The sequence below is a fragment of the Cynocephalus volans genome, chromosome 12 (genome assembly GCF_027409185.1).
Source record: "Cynocephalus volans isolate mCynVol1 chromosome 12, mCynVol1.pri, whole genome shotgun sequence".
NCBI lineage: Eukaryota > Metazoa > Chordata > Mammalia > Dermoptera > Cynocephalidae > Cynocephalus > Cynocephalus volans.
In genome coordinates this window covers 4,244,743-4,266,161 of record NC_084471.1, presented here as the reverse complement: position 1 = coordinate 4,266,161, position 21,419 = coordinate 4,244,743, and the positions used below count along the sequence as shown (strand labels likewise).

Genomic DNA, 21,419 nt, shown 5'->3' with positions numbered 1-21,419 from the left:
GCCCTGGGCATGCAGAGGTGGATCAGACCCACTTGTGCCCCACAGGAGCTTACAGTGCTCATGTTGGGGACAGACGAATGTAACTGCTGGAAGAAGTGCTCTGAGGTTGGCCCGTCAGACTGCCCTGGTAGTAGACCTGGTGGCCCTTGTCCCTGCCTGCACCTGGGCTCCTGCATGTGGCTGGCTGGAGTCCTCTGACCTGGAAGTCTGGATGGAGGGTTGCTGCCGCCTCCTCTTCCTCCTCCTCCTCCTCACCTCTGTGTGTAGGTCTCCTTCAACATGCTCGCAGTTGCATGTGCACCTCAGCTTATTCCATTAGGCTGTTGGCCCACGGCCTTATATGATCTTCACCAGTCACCTTTTGAAGGATGCAGAGCAGGCATTTTGTAGATGAGGAAGCTGAGCCCCAGAGCCTAAGGGAATTGCCCAAGGCCACGGTGCTAATAAGTGGCAGAGTGAGAAGATTGACCCAGTTTCCTGGGTGTCAGAATCCTCTGTGGGCATGTGTGAGGATATTAGGGAATGAAACAAGAGGTAGGGTCCCCCTTGGCACTAACATGTGCACCTCCTCTCTCACCTGTTTGGGCTGCAGCCTGGATATGCGGGAGTGAGGACAGTGCTAGTGAGTGTGGGGTGTTCCTGTGGGACGTTGGGAGCGAGCCTGTGATGTCAGCTCAAATGTTCTTGTTTGGTCGCTCCATGAGCCTACAAGTTTCCTCTGCAGCGTCGGGAGCTTTATTATGGCTCTTGTGTCAGACGGTGGCAATGCACGAATCAGCTGACACCAGCAGAGACTTTCCAGTGCTTCTTATGAAAAGTGTCCTAGATTCCCCAAGGACTTTGTGAAATGGAGAACAGTGTGGCCTATATTCCAAGAAGAAGCTGTCACAGCTGAAAACTTGTACACTATTGATGTACTTGAATTGCTCTCTGTGTCAGAGGCTGAAAATCAATGTTTACTAATTGCTATGGATTATATTACTAAATAACGGAGGGTCTGCTCTGCTCCTAATCATGCAGCACCACTGCATGGTTGGGGAAGTGTCAAGCCTGTCATCCTAGGGCTGGGTGAGCCTTGCTCAGTTGGAACATGCTCTTGGATTCCTCCTCCTCCAGAGGACTTGGTAACGTAGAGAATGAGTATCTTGAGAAAGAGCGAGCAGTTAGAAGGCAAAGTAAGTTTGGCATTAAGTTCGTGCTGTTTTAATCATAATGCTGGTGATAACGTTTGTCATTTAAAATACTTGTGTCTTTCTCCTGCATCTCCAGATCCGCATAGACATCCCTCGAATGAGCCCCGAAGCACTGATACTTCAGGCCAAGGTGACTGAGGTAAGGGCTGCGGCCTGGAAATCCATGCCCACAGTCTCCTTTGGTGGGAGTGATGATGTGCACTGTACTAACAGGACAGTTGGTGCAGTTGAGGGCTTTACCCAGGAGCAAGGTGGGGGTGGCCGGTTCCTGGTAAGTTTGGCCCGTGTGGACATAATTGCCGAAAAGAATTACTACTTGTTCTTTAAATATTTTTATTGTGTAATATTGATACACACAAAAGAATATATGTGAAACATATGTGTATATATAGTATATATTCATGATCCATGCCAGATTTAGGAACTAGAACCCAGCAGTGCTGACCAGCTGCATACATGACCACAGACTTGAACCTGACTGATGGTGCTGAAGCTGCTTCTATGTTCTGTTCCCTCACTCGCAGCCCCCTACCCAGGAGATGGATGGCCTGCCCCTCTCCTGACTTGCATGTTTATGATTCTTCATAAGTCTGATACATGTCATGTAATACTAAGAAAATCACGTATTATTTAATTTTCATCTTTTGGAGCTGTATCATTCTGTGTGTAGTCTAGTCTCTGCAGCTTGATTTTTTTCTCTCTACGTTATTTTTGAAGATTCATCTAATCTATTGTATCTCATTGTATAATGGTTCATTATTTAAATATCTCTCTCTCTGTAGCCTTTTCGCTGTGGATGGACACTTGGGTTGTTTCTAATGTTTGCTGTTAGGAATAGTTTTGCCTGGAACCTTCATGTACATTTATGCAGTTACCCATGGGCAAGAATTTCTCCATGTTTCCGAATGAGTATAATTGTTGCATTGTTGGGTGTGTGTCTGTTAAACTTTCAAGATAATGTACACTTGCTTCCTGGATGTGTTCTACTATGGAACTCTCACTTGTGGGGTATTAGAGTTCCTTCCTGTGAGCTGGCCACTCTTGTCCTTGCCAATTCTTGATATTGTCAGAATACTTAATTTTTGTTTTCTCTGGTGGATATACTTACTGTTCTCCTAATTTCTATTTCTCTGGTTACTGATGGAGTTAAACATCTTTTCATCTATTTATGGACATCTTCTGTGTTCCCCCTTCTGGGAAATACTTGTTTCTATTTTTGCCTATTTTTTTTTTTTTATATATATATATTTTTAAAGATGACTGGTAAGGGGATCTTAACCCTTGATTTGGTGTTATTAGCACCATACTCTCCCAAGTGAGCCACGGGCTGGCCCTCCCATTTTTATTTTGGGTTGTTGATCTAATTCTTTATTGGTCATTGATCTTTACATGTTAGAGATCCTAATTTGTTGTTAGTTTGTTTGTTGCAAATATCTTCCAGTCTGTGGTTTGTTTTTCACTTTCTTCTTGGTGGCTGTTGATGATCAGAAGTTCTTAATTTTAGTGTAGTTGAACTTATCAATCATTTCTTTTATGGTTAGCACTGCTATGCTTCACTTAAGAATTCTTTTTCTGCACTTACATCATAGAGATGTTCTCCAATATTTTCATCTAAAAGTTTTGCTTTTCACACCTCTGTGTTTAATCCATCTATAATTGATGCTTTTGTATGGTGCGAGGTAGGAATCAGTTTAATTTTCTCCCGTTAGACCCAGCACCATTTGTAGACTAGCTTGTCTCCTGTATTTGCAGTGTCACTTCTGTTTTATATCATTGTCACCTTTTCACAAATCCGTTTTCTGTTCTCTACTTTGTCCCAGTGTTTAGGTTGCCTTCCCTTAATACCACACCCTGCTAATTAAATTAGCTTTAAAATGTATTACTCTTCGGAAGGTAGTTCACGCCCCGCTTTTTTCTCTTCTTCACAGTTGACTGGGGGGTCTGACTCTTTGCTCCTTCACATAAATCACAGGATCAGTTTGCCAAGTTTTTCTATTTTTCTTGTCTCTTTTTTGTTTTTAAAGTCTGTTTATTTTATCATTGAAATTCTACAGAATCAGTTTTGGAGAATTGACATTTTTATGAGATCTAGTCTTCATTTTTATGAACATGCTAGTTTCCCATTTTTTAGGGCATTTTTAAAATGCCTTTCAATGAAGTTTTAAAATTTTCCCCATAAAAGGTATTGTGTATGTTTTATTAGATTTATTCTTAGTTATTGTATTTTTTGTTGTTGCTGTAATACTTGGTATCTGTTTAAAGTTGAATTTTCTTATTGTTTGAAATATTTTGTTTTGCATCTTGATTGCTCCAGTAAATGCACTTTGAAATTTTGACATCTCTTGTGTGTGCAAAAAAAAAAAAAAATCCAGGATTGTTAAAGCAAAAGTATTTATAGATTACAGAACACAAAAAGAGAAAATTAGTTTTCAACCGAAGTAGTCATTTTGAGATACTTCTCTTTGATTGTTCTTTTCAATAGTTGTGCTTATCCTATCTGGAAAACAAGAGATATCATAACCTCCTTTTTACTTTTTTTTTTTTTTGATAGAAAATAGTCTGCTACAAGACCTTTGGTTATTTTTTTTCTTACCACTTGCCACAGTCCTTGTAGAGCTGACCCCTCATGCCACTTGGTCACAGAGTGTGGATCCTGAGTCACCTCTAGTTGGTGTCTTTGACCTTGATCCCATTGGTTTGGAATGCCTCTTCTGGGCAGTGGGTCTCACTTAGCTCCTGCATGTTCCCCTTGGAGGTGCCAATGCTCTCTAGGTCCCGGCTCTGCAGAGTGAATCAACCTGAGGGGCAGATGGGCTTCTGGGCAGGAGGCAGGTATAGCAGGCTGACCCAGTGTGTTGAGGGTAACTCGAGCACAGCCCTGTGTGTGTGGGGAAATTAAATGATGAGCAAGGGGCTCTAGGAAAAATTTTGAAATGTTGGTCTTGTCTTGGCCAGTAGGCAAAATCGAGTTATGATTTCTGGCATTGTAGATGTGAGGCTTAGATTTATCTGCAAGTGACAGCAAATCTGTAGGGATAATGGCTTCAGAAGACAGTTTATTACTGTCTCCAGTACTAGGTCATTGTCAGCAAATTGGTTGCTCTTCTATGCTTGGCTTTAACCTCATGGAAGGAGCCTTGCTCTTAGTTTTAAAATCATAGGTGGGGCTGGCCAGTTAGCTCAGTTGGTTAGAGTGCGGTGTTATTATACCAAGGTCTAGGGTTTGGATCCCCATACCTGCCAGCCACCAAAAGAAGAAATATCATACATTGTAGTTGGGTCTATCAAATCCTTTTCTTCCCATTATCTGAGATAATGCTTTTGCTTCTTTAATCTATTAATGTGGTGAATTTTATTAGTTGATTTCATAGTATTGAGCCAACTGTACATTTCCTGAAATAAATCCAAATTGGTCATAATGGATTTTTAAAAAATATTTTATTGACACATAATAATTGTATATTTATGGGGTACTGTGTGATATTTCAATATGTGCATACAGTGTGTAATGATTAGATCAGGTCAGTCACATATCCATCACCTCAAATGTTTATCTTTTTTTGTGTGTTGGGAACATTCAGAATCCTAATTGAAAGTATACAATAAATTGTTGTTGATTATAGCCACCCTACAGGGCTATAGAACACTAGATCTTATTCTTACTATCTAGCTGTAATTTTGTGTCTTTTAACCAACCTCTTCCTGTCTCTCCTTCCCCTGCCCTTCCTAGTCTCTGATAACCATCATTCTGCTGTCTCCTCCTGTGTAGTCAACTTTCTTAGCTCCCACATATGGGTGAGCACATGTGGTATTTCTCATTCTGTTCCTGGCCTATTTCTCTTAACATAATGCCCTCTAGCTCATCTGTGTTGCTGCAAATGACAGGATTTTATTTTATTTTATTTTATTTTTTGTGGCTGAGTATTATTCCAGTGTGTGTGTTGTGTGTGTGTGTGTGTACACACCACATTTTCTTTATCCCTTCATCCGTTGATGGACACTTAGGTTGATTCCATATCTTGGCTGTTGTGAATAGTGAAGCAATAAACATGGGATATACAAGTATCTCTTTGATATACTGATGTCCTTTTTTTTTTTTTTTTTTTTTGATATATATAGCCAGTAGTGGGGTTGCTGTATCAAATAGTAGTTCTATTTTCAGTAACATCTGTACTGTTTTCCATGGCTGTACTAATTTACATTTCTACCAATAGCATATGAGTTCTCCTTTCTCTAAATCCTTGTCAGCATTTGTTATTTTCTTTTTGTTAATAGCCAATCTAACTAGAGTGAGTTGATGATATCTCATCGTGGTTTTGATTTGCATTTCCCTGATGACTAGTGATGTTGAAGATTTTTTCATATACTTGTTGGCCATTTGTATATCTTCTTCTGAGAAATGTCCATTCAGCTCATTTGCACATTTTTTGACCAGATTATTATAATTATTTTTTCTCTGCTGTTGAGTTTCTTACATATTAGAGATATTAATCCCTTGTTGGATGAATAGCTTGCAGATATTTTCTCCCATTCTACAGGTTGTCTGTTCACTCTGTTGATTGTTTCCTTTACCGTGCGGAAGCTTTGTGGTTTGATATAATCCCATTTGTCTATTTTTGCTTTCGTTGCCTGTGCTTTCGAGGTCTTATACAATGTAAGTCTTCTCCCAGAACAATGTCCTGAAGCATTTCTCCTATGTTTTCTTGTAGTAGTTTCATAGTTTCAGGTCTTATATTTAAGTCTCTAATTCATTTTGAGTTGTTTTTTGTATATAGTGAGAGAGGGGTCTCTAGTTTCATTCTTCTGCAAATGGATATCCAGTTTCCCCAGCATCATTTATTGAATAGACCTGTCCTTCCCCTAATGAATATTTTTGGCACCTTTGTCAAAAATATGTGGATTTATTTCTGGGTTCTCTATTCTGTTCCATTGGTCTATATGTCTGTTTTTATGCCAATATCATGTGTTTTGGCTACTCTACTACAAAAATATTTTGTAATGTATTTTGAAGTCAAGTAGTGTGATGCCTCTAGCTTTGTTCTTTTTACCCAGGATTGATTGGCTATTCAGGGTTTTTGTGGTTCCATATGAATTTTGGGATTTTTTTTTTCTTCTATTTCTATAAAGGATGTCATTGGTATTTTAATAGGGATTGCATTGAATCTGTACATTGCTTTGGTGGTATGGTAATTTTTACATTATTCTTCCAATCCATGAAATTGGATGACTTTTCATGTCTTCATGTCCTCTTCAGTTTCTTTCATCAGTGTTGTATAGGTTTCCTTGTAGAGATTTCTCACCTCCTTGGTTAAATTTGTTTCTAGTTAAAAAAATTTTTTTGGTAGCTATTGTAGATGAGATTGCTTTCTTGATTTCTTTTCCAGCTTGCTTGTTATTGGTGTGCATAAATAGTACTGATTTTTGTATGTTGGTTTTTGTATCCTGCAACTATACTGAATTTGTTTATCAGTTTTAAGAGTTTTTGTGATGGAACTTTTAGGATTTTCTGTATATAAGATCATGTTGCCTGTATACAAGGACAGTTTAATTTGCTCCTTTCCAATTTGGATGCCCTTTATTTCTTTTTCTTGCCTAATTGCTCTGGCTAGGACTTACAGTACAATGTTAAATACGATTGGTGAGAGTGGGCATCCTTTTCTTATTCCAGTTAAGTGTGATATTAGCTATGGGTTTGTCATATATGGCCTTTATTATGTTGAGATACATTCTTTCTCTACCTAATTTGTTGAGAGTTTTTACTGTGAAGGGATGTTGAATTTTATCAATTGCTTTTTCTGTGTCAATTGAGATGATCATGTTTTTTCTTCTTCATTATGTTGATGTGATGTATCTGTTTATTGCATTGCGTGTGTTGAACCATCCTTGCATTAAAATCCCACTTGGATTTTAATGATCATGATGAATGATCTTTTTAATGTGTGGCTGGATTCTGTTTGCTAGTATTTTGTTGAGGATTTTTGCATCTTTGTTGATCAGAGATATTGGCCTATAGTTTTTTTTTCTCATTTTTGTTGCATTCTTGTCTGGTTTTGGTATCAGGATGATGCTGGCCTCATAGAATGAGTTTGGAAGAATTCTCTCTTCTTCAATTTTCTGGAAGAGTTTGAGAATAATTGGTATTAATTCTTCTTGAAATGCTTGCTAGAATTTAGCAGTGAAGCCATCAGGTGGGCTTTTTTTTTTTTTTATCCCAAATTTTTAATTTCTACTTACTATATAGACCTATAATCACATAATTTTCTCTGTGTTCTAATCTAAATTTCTTTATGAAAATGTGGTGGGCACTCAATATGGATGTCCTCAAGAAAGGATGACGTGTCACCTTTAAAACAGTCATTTTGGGGTCTGTAAGCATTCTGTGTTTGAAGACTTTACCTTGTGTTCTCTTTTAGGCATTTTTATTTCTATTGTGATACATGTAGGTACTTTTAAATTTAAACTTAAAGTAAAAAATATATATATACCAGGATGTGAGTGAAATATTACTAGAATTAAGTCTTTGGCTGTTAATGTTTCTTGGAATATGTAGGCCTTTGTGTGGAAGATTTTGCTCTTCATCAACTCAGGAAAGTTTTGGTTTTTTAAATTTTTCCTTTTCTAATTACCTTATATGTTCTCAAAATGCTCCATTTCATTAATATATTTCTGCCTTCTAATGATTTTATATACCTGTGTAACTACCACCACATTGAAGACATGGAGCACTGCATGAGCTAATAGCTTCCCTTGTGTCCTGCTCCATTACCTGCTCCCCAGCCTTAGGGAACCACTGATCTCGTTTCTGTCATTGGACAATAGAGTTGTCTTTTTAGAGTTCATCTGAATGGAATCACACCAGTGCGGATGGAAAACGTGCATGTGTACTGTATTGTGTCTGGAGTCTTCTGCTAAGCGTGATGTCTTTTTTGGATTCATCCATTTCCTGCGTATGTCACTATTTCATTCCTTTTATTTCTGAGTAGTATCCCATCTCAGAGATACATCACCGTTTGCTTATCCACTCCCCTACTAATGAACATTTGAGTTGGTCCCGTTTTTTTCTATTAAGAATATACCTGCTATAAATATTTGTGTACAAGTGTTTCTAAGGATATTCAGTTTCAGTTTTCTTTGTAAATACTTAGAGGTGGGGTTGCTGGGGCCCATGGTAGGTGTATGTATAACTTTGTAGGAAATGACCACTGTTTTCCCAAGAAGTTACTATTTTACCTTCCTAACTGTGATGTGTTAGAGTTCTTGTTGCTCTGAATTCTTGCTAACACTTGCTCTTGTCAGTCTTTTATGTTGTATTCATTCTAGTGGGTGGGTAGTATAATTTCATCATGGTTTTAATTTGCGATTCTTTTATGACTGTTGCTGATAAATATTCTTTCTTGTGCTGATTGATCATATGCACATCTTTTGTAAAAAAGTGTCTCTTCAAGTCCTCTACCCTTGTTTATTAGGTCAGTTGTCTTCTTGTTTTTGAGTTGTGAGAATTCTTTATATATTCTGCATTCAGTTCTTGTCAGATATGTTTTGCCAATGTTTTCTCCTGGTGTGGCGCTTAATTTTTTTTTAATTGGTTATGAATATTCATGAGATACAAAGCTGATTGTCACCCCTCATGCCCATGATGTGAGGGCCACATTCATACTGACAGCATACCCCTTAGCACAAATTGCATTTGTACCCCATGTCCCCCACCCAATTATCCCCAACCTCTCCCCCCGCCACTCCACTTTGTAGCCCAAGGAATGTTCTCTCCCTCTGCAAGTCCAACGCACTACCGTGGTCTTTGTTTCCTTCCTTCTTTCTCTCTCAGCTGCCACATATGAGTGAGTATATGTGGTATTTATCCCTCTGTACTTTGCTTATTTCACTCAACATAAGTTTCTCCAGGCTCATCTATGTTGTTGCAAATGGGAGTATTTCATTCTTTTTATGGCAGAGTAGTATTTCATGGTGTATATATACCACAGTTTCCTTATCCAGTCATCCATCAGTGGACATTTAGGTTGGTTCCATGTCTTGGCCATTGTAAACAGAGCTGCAGTGAACATGGTAGTGCAGGTATCCCTTGGAAATGATGGTTTCCATTCCTTTGGGTATATACCTAGAAGTGGAATTGCTGGATCATATGGAAGACCTATCTGTAGTTGTTTGAGAAACCTCCATACTGTTTTCTATAGTAGTTGTACTAATTTCCAGTCCCACCAACAGTGTAGAAGCATTCCCTTTTCTCCACACCCTCGCCAGCATTTGTTATTCACCGTCTTTTTGATTATAGCCAGTCTAACTGGGGTGAGGTGGTATCTCAGTGTAGTTTTAATTTGTATTTCCCTGATGACTAGTGATGTTGAGTGTTTTTTCATGTACCTGTTGGCCATTTGTATGTCTTCCTTTGAAAAATGTCTATTCAGCTCCTTTGCCATTTTTTAATTGGGTTATTTGTTTTTTTTACTGTATAATTGCCTGAGTTCCTTGTATATTATGGATATTAATCCCTTGCTTGGATGCATAGTTAGTAAAAATTTTCTCCCACTCTGTAGGTTGTTGTTTCACTCTGTTGATTGTTTCCTTTGCTGTACAGAAGCTTTTTAGTTTGATGTAGTCTCATTAGTTTATTTTTTCTTTTACTGCTTGTGCTTTCAGCCTCATGTTCATAAAATCTGTGCCCTGACCCAGTTGCTGAAGTGTTTCACCTATATTTTCCCTTAGTAATGTTACAGTTTCAGGTCTTATAAGTCTTTAATACATTTTGAGTTGATTTAGTATATGGTGAGAGGTGCATATCTGGTTTCATTCTTCTGCATATGGATATCCAGTTTTCCTAGCACCATTTGTTGATTAGGCAGTCTTTTCTCCAATGTAGATTTTTGTTGCCTTTGTCCAATATCAGATGGCTGTAATCCTGAGGGGTGGTTTCTGGGTTCTCAGTTCTACTCCACTGGTCTGAATGTCTGTTTTTATACCAGGACCATGCTGTTTTGGTTACAGTAGCTTTGTAGTATAATTTGAAGTCAGGTAGTGTTATGCCTCCAGCTTTCTTTTTTTTGTTCAGGATTGCTTTGGCTATTCAGGGTCTTTTGTTCCTTATGAAGGGTAAGATTGTTTTTTCCATTTCTGTGAAGAATGTCATTGGTATTTTGATGGGGATTGCATTGAATCTGTAGATTGCTTTAGGTAGTATAGACATTTTCACAATGTTAATTCTTCCAATCCAAGAGCATGGAATATCTTTCCATCTTTTTGTGTCTTTAATTTCTTTCAGAAGTGGTTTGTAGTTTTCTTTGTAGAGTTCTTTCACCTCCTTGGTTAAATTGATCCCTAAATATTTTATTTTTTTGGTGACAATTGTAAATGGGCTTACTTTCTTTATTTCTCTTCCTGTTAGTTAATTATTTGGGTATATAAATGCAATTGATTTTTGGGCATTTATTTTGTATTCTGCAATGTTACTGAAGTTATTAACCAGTTCTAGGAGTTTTTTGATAGAGTCTTTAGGTTTTTCTATATATATAGTATCATGTCATCTGCAAATAGGGAAAGTTTGACTTCATCTTTTCCAGTCCGGATTCCCTTTATTTCTTTCTCTTGCCTGATTGCTCTGGCTGGTACCTCCAGTACTATATTAAGTAGACATGGTGAGAGTGGGCATCCTTGTCTTGTTCCTGTTCTTAAGGGAAAGGCCCTCAGTTTTTCCCCATTCAGAATGATACTGGTGGTGGGCTTGTCATAAATGGCTTTATTGTGTTGAGATATTTTCCTTCTATACCTAATTTGTTGAGAGTCTTTATCATAAAGGGATGTTGAATTTTGTCAAATGCATTTTCAGTATCTATTGAGATAATCATATGGTCTTTGGTCTTGAGTTTTTTGATGTGATCTATCACATTTATTGACTTTTGTATGTTGAACCATCATTGCATCTTTGGGATGAATTCCACTTGATCATAGTGTATAATTTTTTAAATATGTTGCTGTATTCTGATAGCTAATATTTTGTGGAGGACTTTTGCATCTAGGTTCATCAAGGATATTGGCTTGTAATTTTCTTTTTTCATTGTGTGTTTATCTGGTTTTGATATCAGAGTTAGTTGGCCTCATAGAATGAGTTTGGGAGAGTAGCTTCTGTTTCAGTTGTTTGTAATAGTTTGAGGAGAATTGGTTTTAACTCCTCTTTAAAAGTTTGATAGGATTCAGCTGTAAAGCCATTTGGGCTTGCACTTTTCTTTGTTGGGAGATTGTTAATTAGGGCTTCAATCTCCTTGCTTGTTAATTAGGGCTTCAATCTCCTTGCTTGTTATTGGTCTGTTCAGGTTATCTATCTCTTCTTGGTTCAGTCTTGGCAGTTTGTATGTGTCTAGAAACTTATCCATGTCTTCCAGATGTTCATATTTGTTGTCATACATTTGTTTATAATAGTGTCCAGTGATTCTTTGTATTTCTGTGATATGGGTTGTAATATCTCCATTTTCATTTCTGATTTTTGTTATTTGGGTCTTCTTTTTTTCGTTAACCTAGCTAATGGTTTGTCTATTTTATTTATCTTCTCAAAAAGCTAACTTTTAGTTTTGTTGATCTTTTCTATTATTTTTTGGATCTCTATTTCATTTAGTTCTGCTCTGATCTTAATTATTTCTTTCCGTCTACTACCTTTAGGTTTGGATTGTTGTTTTTCAAGTTCTTTGAGGCATAGTGTTAGGTCGTTTATTTGAAGTCTTTTCATTCTTTTGATGTAAGCGTTTATTGCAATAAGTCTGCCTCTTGGTACTGCTTTTGCAGTATCCCACAGGTCTTAGTATGATGTATCCTTATTTTCATTAATTTCTAGAAATATTTTTTCTTGGACCCATAGGTCATTCAGGAGCCTATTATTTAGTTTCCATGTATTTGTATAGTTTCCAGAGTTTTGCTTATTATTAATTTCTAATTTGAGTCCATTGTGGTCTGAAAAGATACTTGGAATGATTTCAGTTTTTTAAAATTTGCTGAGGCTAGATTTGTGACCTAATATGTGGTCTATCCTGGAGAATGTTCCATGAGCTGATGAGAAGAAAGTGTATTCTTTACTTGTTGGGTGAAATGTTCTGTATATATCTGCCAGGTCCAGTTTGTCTAACGTGTAGTTTAAATCCTGTCTTTTTGTTGATTCGTTGCCTGGAAGATCTATCCCATACTGAGAGAGGGGTGTTCAGATCACCCACTATTAATGTATTAGGTCCTATCTCCTTCTTTAGGTCTAAGAGTGTTTGCTTTATATTATATATCTGGGCGCTCCAGTATTGGGGGCATATATGTTTATGATATGTCTTCTAGCTGGATTGAACCTTTTATCATTATATAGTGGCCTTCTTTGTCTCTTTTTATGCTTTTTGGATTAAAGTCTATTTTATCTGTTTTTGGTTTCCATTTGCATGGTTTATCTTTTTCCATCCCTTCACTTTTAGTCTGTTTGTGTCTCTATATGTGAGGTGGGTCTCTTGAAGACAGCATATACTTGGGTCTAGCTTTTTAATCCAATCATTCAATCTGTGCCTTTTGAATGGGGAGTTTAATCCATTCACATTTAGGGTGGTTATTGACAGATATTGTTTAATTCTTGTCATTTAATTGCTTTTGGTTTAGATGTTTTAAATATCTTTTGATCCTTACTTCTCCTTTTATTTCTCTTCTTCAATGTTAGTTGGATATTTGAGGTGGCATGATTTAGCTTATTGCTTTTTCTCACTGGCATTTTTGTTTTAACAGCAGGTTTTGCTTTCTTGTATATCTGTGGTAGTGACATTCATTATTCAGATTCCAGATGAAGGACTTCCTTCAGAATTTCTTGCAGGGATGGTCGTGTGGTGGTGAACTCCCACAATTTTTGTTTGTCTGGAAAATACATTATTTCTCCCTCATTTCTGAAGGAGAGTGTTGTTGGATAAAGAATTCTTGGCTGGCAATTTTTTTTTGTAGTGTTTTGAATATATCATTCCACTTTCTTCTGACCTGTATGGTTTCAGTTGAGAAGTCTGCTGTTATTCTGATAGGGGTTCCCTTATAGGTGACTTGATGCTTTTCTCTTGATGCTTTTAGAATTCTCTGTCTTTGAGCTTTGCAAATTTGATTATAATGTGTCTTGGAGAGGATCTTTTTGGATCGAATCTGTTTGTGGACCTTTGAGCTTCCTGGATCTGACGGTCTGCATCTCTCCCTTCCCCTGGGAAGTTTTCTGTTATTATTTCTTTGAATATATTTTCAATACCTTTTCCTTTCTCCTCCCCTTCTGGAATACCCACAATTTGGATGTTAGAGTGCTTGAGGTTGTCTGCTATCTCTCTTAGATTTTCCTCATTATTTTAAATTCTTTTTTCCTTTTTTTTGTTTGCCTGAGTTATTTCAAAAAGACCATCTTCGAGATCTGAAATTCTTTCTTCTGCTTGCTCTGGCCTGCTGTTTAAGCTCTCTGTTGTGTTTTTTATTTCAGTAGGTGAATCTGTCATTTCTAGGAGTTCTGCTACATTTTTTTTTTTAAGGTATTAATCTCTTTGTAAATTTCCTCCTTCATATTCTGGATATTTTTTTTCTTGTTTCCTTGTTGTGTCTTCTTTTATTTCTTCAAGCTTTCTTAAGATCATTGCTTGGATTCTTTTTCAGACATTTCAAGGATTCCCTGTTCTATGGAGTCTGAAATTTGAGCATTACTGTATTCCTTTGGTGGTGTCATATCCTCTTGTTTGTTTGTAGTTCTAGTATTTTTTCATTGATGTTTGGTCATCTGGTAGAGGACTTGCTTCTTCTGTCACTTTGGGGTTGGCTATGAGGATAAAGAATTCTTCCTCTATTTGCAGGCTCTACTGGTGACTCTTCTTATATCATTGTAGTCAAGTGAGTGGCAGGTTTCCTGTAGAGTGGCCCTGGCTGCTACTGTGATGGTGAACTGTCCTTGTGGTGACAGTAGGTGTGGCGGTATCTATATTACACCACCTTGGCCCCTGTTCTAGCTTTCCATGGCTGTAGACTGAGCCCCTGGTGCTGTGCAGGTCTCAGCTCACCTTGGTGTCTCCTGAGCTATGTGCGCTTCCCTTCCCCCTGGGCCTTTCAACTGAGCCCCAGTGCCACGTGTGTCTTGGCTCACCTCAGCGGCTACTGCTGGGCTATGTGCACTTCCCTCTGGGCCTTAGACTGAGCCCTGGTTCCACAGGGGTCTCTGCTCACCTCAGTGGCTGCTGGGCTGTGTGCGCTTCCCTCTGGGCCTCAGGCTGAGCCTTGGTGCCAGTGCTGCAAGGGTCTGGTCTCAGCTCACTTTGGTGGCTGCTGGATTGTGTGCATTTCCCTTCCTCCTAGGGCCTTAGACTGGGCCCCAGTGCTGCAGGGGTCTCCGCTCACCTCAGTGCTGCTGGGCTGTGTGCGCTTCCCTTCCCCTTGGGGCCTTAGACTGGACTCAGTGCCACAAAGGTCTGGTTTCAGCTCACCTTGGTGGCTGCTGGGCTGTGTGTGCTTCCCTCTGGGCTGTAGACTCTTTTTTTTTTTTTTGATAGGAGACTTTTTCTTACTGATTCTTCCTTGTAATTGGTCTTTTCAAGCTTTCTATTTCTTGGTTCAATTTTGGCAGGTTGTATGTGTCCAGAAATTTATCTGTTTCTTCTAGGTTTTCTGGTTTGCTGGCATATAGTTATTCATAATAGTCTCTAATGATACTTTGTATTTCTGTGGTATCAGTTGTAATGTTTCCTTTTTTGTTTCTGATTTTATTTATTTGAGTCTTTTTTTCTTGGTTAGTCTAACTAATGGTTTGTTGATTTTGCTTATCTTTTCAAAAAAACAAAATTTTGTTTTGTTGATCTTTTGTATTTTTTTTAGCCTCAATGTTGTTTATTTCTGCTTTGGTCTTGATGATTTCTTTTCTTCTACTAATTTTGGGTTTCATTTGTTTTTGCTTTTCTTTTTCCTTGAGATACATTGTTAGGTTGTTTTTTGAAATCTTTCTACTTTTTGGATGTAAGTATTTATTGCAGTATATGGTTCTCCTAATACTGCTTTGGCTGTATCCCATAGGTTTTTGTATGTTGTGTTTCTTGTTTCATTTGTTTCAAGAAATTTTTATTTTATTTTATTTTTTATTGTATTGGTGGCTGTCTAGTCAGCGTAGGGATTGAACCATTGAATCCTTGAGCTTGGTGGAGCTTGATGTTATCACCACCGTGCACTAACCAGCTGACTAATGGTGAGCACCTGTTTCAAGAAATTTTTAAATCTCCTTAATTTTTTTAATTTACCATTGGTCATTCAGAAGTGTGTTTTTTAATCTGCATGTATTTGTGCACTTTTAAATGTTGCTCTGTTGATTTCTGGTTTCATTCCATTGTGGTCATAGAATATATTTGATAGGATTTCATGAAATCTCCTTAATTTTTTATTGACCTTTTGATCATTCAGAAGTGTGTTGTTTAATCTGCATGTATTTGTACACTTTTGAAAGTTGCTCTTGTTATTCTGGTTTTATTCTATTGTGGTCAGAGAATATACTTGATAGAATCTCAGTTTTTAAAAATGTGTTGAGACTTGTTTTGTGGCCTAACATATGGTCAGCACTGGAGAATATTCTGTGGCTGATGTAAAGAATATATATTCTGCAGCTGTTGGATGAAATTTTCTGTAAGTGTCTCTAAGTTCCATTTGGTCTGTTGTATGGTTTAAATTTAATGTTTCTTTGTTTATTTTCTGTAGATGATCTGTTAAATGCTGAGACTGGGGTGGTAAAGTCCCCAACTATTATTATGTTGGAGTCTGTCTCTTCATTTAGATCTAATAACATTTGCTTTATATATATGAGCGCTCCAATGTTGGGTGCATATGTGATGGTACTGCAAAATTTTTATGGAAAAATGGAATTCAGAGATCATGTGAATCTTTTTATGAGCTTTTTGGAAGACTCCTTGTATATTTACAACTGTTATATCCTCTGTTGAATTGATCCCTTTCTCATTATATAGTAACCTTCCTTGTCTCTTTTTTACAGTTTTGACTTAGTCTGTTTTATCTAAGTAAAGCTACTCCTGCTCACTTTCGGTTTCTGTTTGCATGGAATACTTTTCTCTGTTTCTTTACTTTCAGTCTACATGTGTCTTTACAGGTGAAGTGAATTTCTTGTAGGTAGTATATAGTTGTCTTTTTAAAAAAAATTCAGCAGTCTATATCTTTTATTTGGGGATTTAGTTCATTTATATTCAAGGTAATTATTGATAGGTGTGGACCTACTCCTGTCATTTTGTTGAATTTTTTCTGGTTATTTTGTATATCCCTTGTTTCTTCCTCTCTTATTGTTTATCATTGCAATTTGGTGATTTTCTGTATTGATGAGATTTCTCTCTTTCTTTTCCCCCTTTTGGTATCTGCTTTACCAGTAAGTTTTATACTTTTGTGTGTTTTCATGATGGTGGTTATCGTCCTTTTGCTTTCATATGTAAGACTCCTTTGAGAATTTCTTGTAAGGTGATCTAGTGGTGATGAATTCCCTCACTTTTTGCTTGTCTGGGAAAGAGTTTATTTTTCGTTTTTAAAGGATAGCTTTGCTGTATATAGTATTTTAGGCTTACAATTTTTTTTCTTTCAGCATTTTGAATGTATCATCACATTCTCTCCTGTCCTGTAAAGTTTCTGCTGATAAATCTGTTAGTCTAATGGGAATTCCCTTCTATGTGAACTGATACTTTTCTCTTGCTGTTTTTTTAGAATTCTCTTTGTCTTTGACTTTTGGCAATTTGAGTATAATGTACTTTGGAGAAGACCTTTTTGGGCTGAATCTATTTGAGGATCTTTTAGCTTCTGGGGTCTGGATGTTCATATTCCCAAGAAGTGGGATATTTCCAGCTATTAATTCATTAAATAGGCTTTCCATGCCTTTTTCTGTCTCATTTTCTTTTGGAAGTTCCATAATATGAACATTTGCTTGCTTAATGGTGTCCCACAATTCCTTAAGTCTTTCTTTACAATTTTTTATCCTCTCCCCTACCTTGAGTAATTTTAAACAACTTATCTAGGTAATTTTAAGTTACCTGTCTTCAAGCTTAGAAAGTCTTTCTTCAGCTTGATCTAGTCTGCTGTTGAAGCTCTCTATTGTATTTTCTAGTTCATTCATTGAATTCTTCAGCTGCAAGATTTCTCTTTGGGTCTTTTCAAAATTTTTTGCTCATATCATGAATTATTATTCTGATTTTGTGAAATTGTCTTTCTTTATTCTCTTGTATCTCAGTGAGTTTTCTTAAGATTATTATTTTGAAACTCTTTTCTGGCACTTTGTAGTTTTCCTTTTCTGTGCGGCCTGTCACTGGCGTATTATTGTGTTTCTTTAGTTGTGTCATATTTCCTTGCTTTTAATGTTTCTTTTGTCCCTATATTGATGTGTGTGCATCTGGTGGAAAAATTTCCTGTTCTAAACCTCACAGAGTGTCTTTCATAGAGAAAGTCTTTCACCTTTAGGTGGGTCTCAGTGTGCTGGTTGGGAAATGTGTGGTGATTCTGGTTCCATGTAGATGCAGTGATATGGTCTCTGAGCAGCTTCTTCAGCTGCAATCAATATCATAGATAACTGTGGGTGTTTATAGGACATAGTCTTTAGAAGTTAGTGGCAGCAGTGGCGTAGGTTGTTAAGGTCTTTTGTGGCATGAACTTTTGGGGTCCTCCTATTCTTGTTTCCCTCACAATGGGGAGATTTTGCCTAGAAGATCCCTCTCAGTGTTGCTTCTTTCACAACTTGTGAGAAGCTGCAGCAGTGCTGGGTTCCAGGTGTAGAGTGGTTGTGGAACCAGGATCCTAGGCCTGGGTCTTGTGAACCCATAGTGGCACCTAGGTTTTGGGGTGCAGATTCACTCTTTATGACAAGGTGGCATGTAGATTTCCCACAGTCTCAGGACCTTTGACTTTGAGGCCCCTCCTCAAGCTTGGGGCAGGGCACAGCACTGGCTCAGCTCTGGGGAAGAAGGTGTGCCCTGTTGGTTTGGGCCCAGGGAGCAGACTATAGTAGTAATTCAGGAACCAGAGCCAATAGAGCTCATTGATTACTTGGGTCCCAGGGGATGAGGCAACATGTAGTGGTGACTGTGGACCCTAGGATAGTGGGACCTGGCAATACATCAGACTGTGTGAGGCCAGGTGCAGTGGCAGCAATGACCCAGAATGGTGGGGTACACCTGTAATTTGGGTCCTGGGGGGCATGGAGAAGCACAGTGCTAACTACACTTCTTGGAGAAAGAAATGTCTCAGCATCTCAGTCTCTGAGGGGCTATTCTAGCTTTCCAGAAGCAGGGCCCTAAAGTTGTTTGGCCTGTAGGATTAGGGTGTCTCAGGTCAGCCACTGCTCTGTTTCCCTGGGATACGGGATACTATGTCAGCTCAGTTCTGGGGTACATAGCTTCTCTGCTCAGCCAAGACACCAATTCACCAGGGGGGTGATGTGCCATTTCAGCTCAGGCTGAAGGGTGTGGGGTGCAGTTGTGACTGGCAGGTGTAGTTGGAGCATCTCCCCAGCCATGTAGCTTCTCAGGGTAGGGTATAACAGCTGCTTGCAGCTTGGCTTGGGGGTGTTAGGCCACCAGGTAGAGGTGGTTCTGTTGCAGTATAGCCTCTGGGATGAAAGGATGCTGTGGCCACTTGGCCCAGAGCAAGACACACTTCAGAAGTAGTTCCAGTTCCAAAGTGGTATAGCCAGTAGCTGTGCAGGCCACAGAGGATGGGGCGCATTGGCCCCTTCTCTGGGGGAGCACAACTGTGTGGACTCCAGGCAGCTCCCTCAGCTGGCCTTATAGTTTGTGTGGACTGTGGGGGTCCCCAGCGGTGAAGACTATACTTATCCAAGGCATTGAGGGGGCTGCTGGGGCATCTCTCTTACCTTTTCCCAGTAGGGAGAAGCTTCTCCCGGCTCCCAGCTGCTCCTGGCTGGGTGGTGGAGGCCGGTGTTTCCTCATTCTCTCTTTGGCCGTCCTCAGTTCCTGTGCTCACTAGCGTTTCTGTTACTTCTTTGATGTCCTTTGGAGCTCTGCTTTAGTTATTTTAATCCAAATGTAGTTGTTTATTTGTTGTTGTTTTCTTTCTGGGAGAGATGAGTGGGAAGGTCTTCTATTTGACCATCTTGCTCTATTGATGATAGTTTTTTTTAGTGCATCGCAGGACTAAGTTTGTTAAAATCTAATGTGTTATACTGCCAGAAATGGAAGTCAAGTTTCTCTTTAATTTGAAAAATGCTTTCTAACCATTTATTGATTCTCCAGTCATGCTTTGACATGTAATCATATCAGTTGTGTTAAATATTTGTTCTGGTAATAGTGACACTATGTTTTATTTGAGAGTATTGTTTCTTTTAAGTACTTAGTTTTGAACATAGTGAAGTCTCTGTGTTTTGGTAACCTATGAAGACACCTGACAATGGCACAAAATTTGGGATGTAAATTAACATATTTGAATGAAGTGAATATTCAATAATCTAACACCAAATATGGCATTATTGCTAAGTTAAAATGAGAGTTCTACACATTGATTATGTTGTATGCATATATATATTTGGGAGTTATCTTGGTGTACTTCGGTGTATATTTTATGTGATATGTTTGCCTTTTAATCCATTCTGGATTTTTTATGGACTGTTATTTTGGTTTCATTTATCAGGTGTTATAATTCATTTGGGGGGAATGTTCCTTGAATCATGTTGCAAAAACTTCAGTTGTAAATAACTTCTATGTGAGCCTGCAATGCCAAAGGGTTTTGAGGGATATAAATCCCGTAGGTCTTCTCAACAGAACTCTATTTTTTGTTGTTCCTTTCACAGAAATTATCTCATGGTGTTTTATATGCTGTGAAGTCGTATTGCTGATGCATGTGGTAGAGGTACGATGTTTTAGGTTTCTGAAACCAGATTTTTTTAATAAGTAATCATGAACACAGCAACATTTTCAATGTCAGCTTATTTCACTTTTTAGTATTGAGAACACCTTGGCTTCCTCACGTGCACTGACCTGCTGGCGTTCCAGTTCTGCTGTGGAGGTGTGTGGGGGTCTTTGATAAGGTGTACAAAGGGAAGACAGAAAGCTGCCGAGTAGGGGCCCGTTGAGCCCCTCCCGGGAGCCTTCTGTGGAAGAATCCTGTTGAGATTTTTAGGAAGAAACTTTGGTTTTTGAATTAGCATGTGTGTTGTGGTGCTTGAGTTTCTAAAATTTGGCAAGTGAACTGGGAGTGCCTCTAGTTTTTTAATTTCTTCAGCCCTGGTGGTAACAAGTAGGAGCAACCTTTTACTATTGGTGAATATAAACTGACTTGCAGAAAAGATACTTCGGGAAGGGCTTAAAGTTTGAACTACTTTTAATGAATTCCCACTGTAACAAAGACATGAATGTCAGGACTGCCAAGAGAACTTTAATAGTTAATAATATTTAGTGAGTATTTACTGCTAGAGCCATTTAAGATCATTCTCTGTTTTCACTAAACACACCCACATGTGTGGGGCACCCTTCTTCTATTGTCCTTTGTGAGACGATGTTGCTGCTCACACTGACAGCGCATTCATTGAGATGGAGGTTAACGTGCTGCCACAGGTCTTTCTCGCCCTCTCCTGTCTGCTGTTTACTAGGCTGGCCCTGTTTCTCCCAGTAGTTCTGTACAAATGAATGCATTCTTTTCCCCTTGCCTGCGGAAGCTGCTACTAAAATACCTGGATTTTTGACATACAGAGTTTGGGGGCTGTGAACCCCCTGAGGGATGCGAGTAGACACCCGATGGGCATGTGGGTGACATCAAGACCAGATGTGGTCCCTGTCACCAACAGTGCTGAAGTGCGGGGTGAAGATGTGCACACATGAAACCTGTACAGGTTGTTTAAAGTTGTAAAGGAATCACAGAATGCATTCCACTGACTGTATTCTATTCTCATTCAAAGAATCAGAGAAGACACCCTGTGGAGGGGCAGTTTGTGGGGACACTTGACTTTGGAGTAACGCTGATGCTGCCTGGCTTCATGGCTCCGTGATTCCTTCTGTTTCCTGACCTGGTCCTTTAGGAAGTGTTTGCTCATCAGCCTGTGGGAAGAGTGTCCTGCTCCCAGGCTGGGCTGCAGGCCCCGCTCCCTGGTGTACTTGATGTCTCTGCGTATAACCCACCCTCATGCCCACAGTTTGCACAGATCTTGGCCTGGCAGGTGCCCGGGGGTGATTGCTGAGGTGAAGTGCATAACAGATCTTGGCCTGGCAG

At 38.7% G+C, this 21,419-nt stretch overlaps 1 protein-coding gene across 1 annotated transcript in view; it reads left to right on the top strand.

The window, feature by feature from the left end:
- TBC1D22A (TBC1 domain family member 22A) overlaps positions 1–21,419 on the top strand; it is a 370,690-nt gene that overhangs the window by 116,378 nt on the left and 232,893 nt on the right. The window contains exon 7 of the mRNA XM_063074804.1: positions 1,270–1,332. Within this exon, the coding sequence (XP_062930874.1) occupies positions 1,270–1,332 (63 nt within the window). The remainder of the gene's footprint in view (positions 1–1,269; positions 1,333–21,419) is intronic.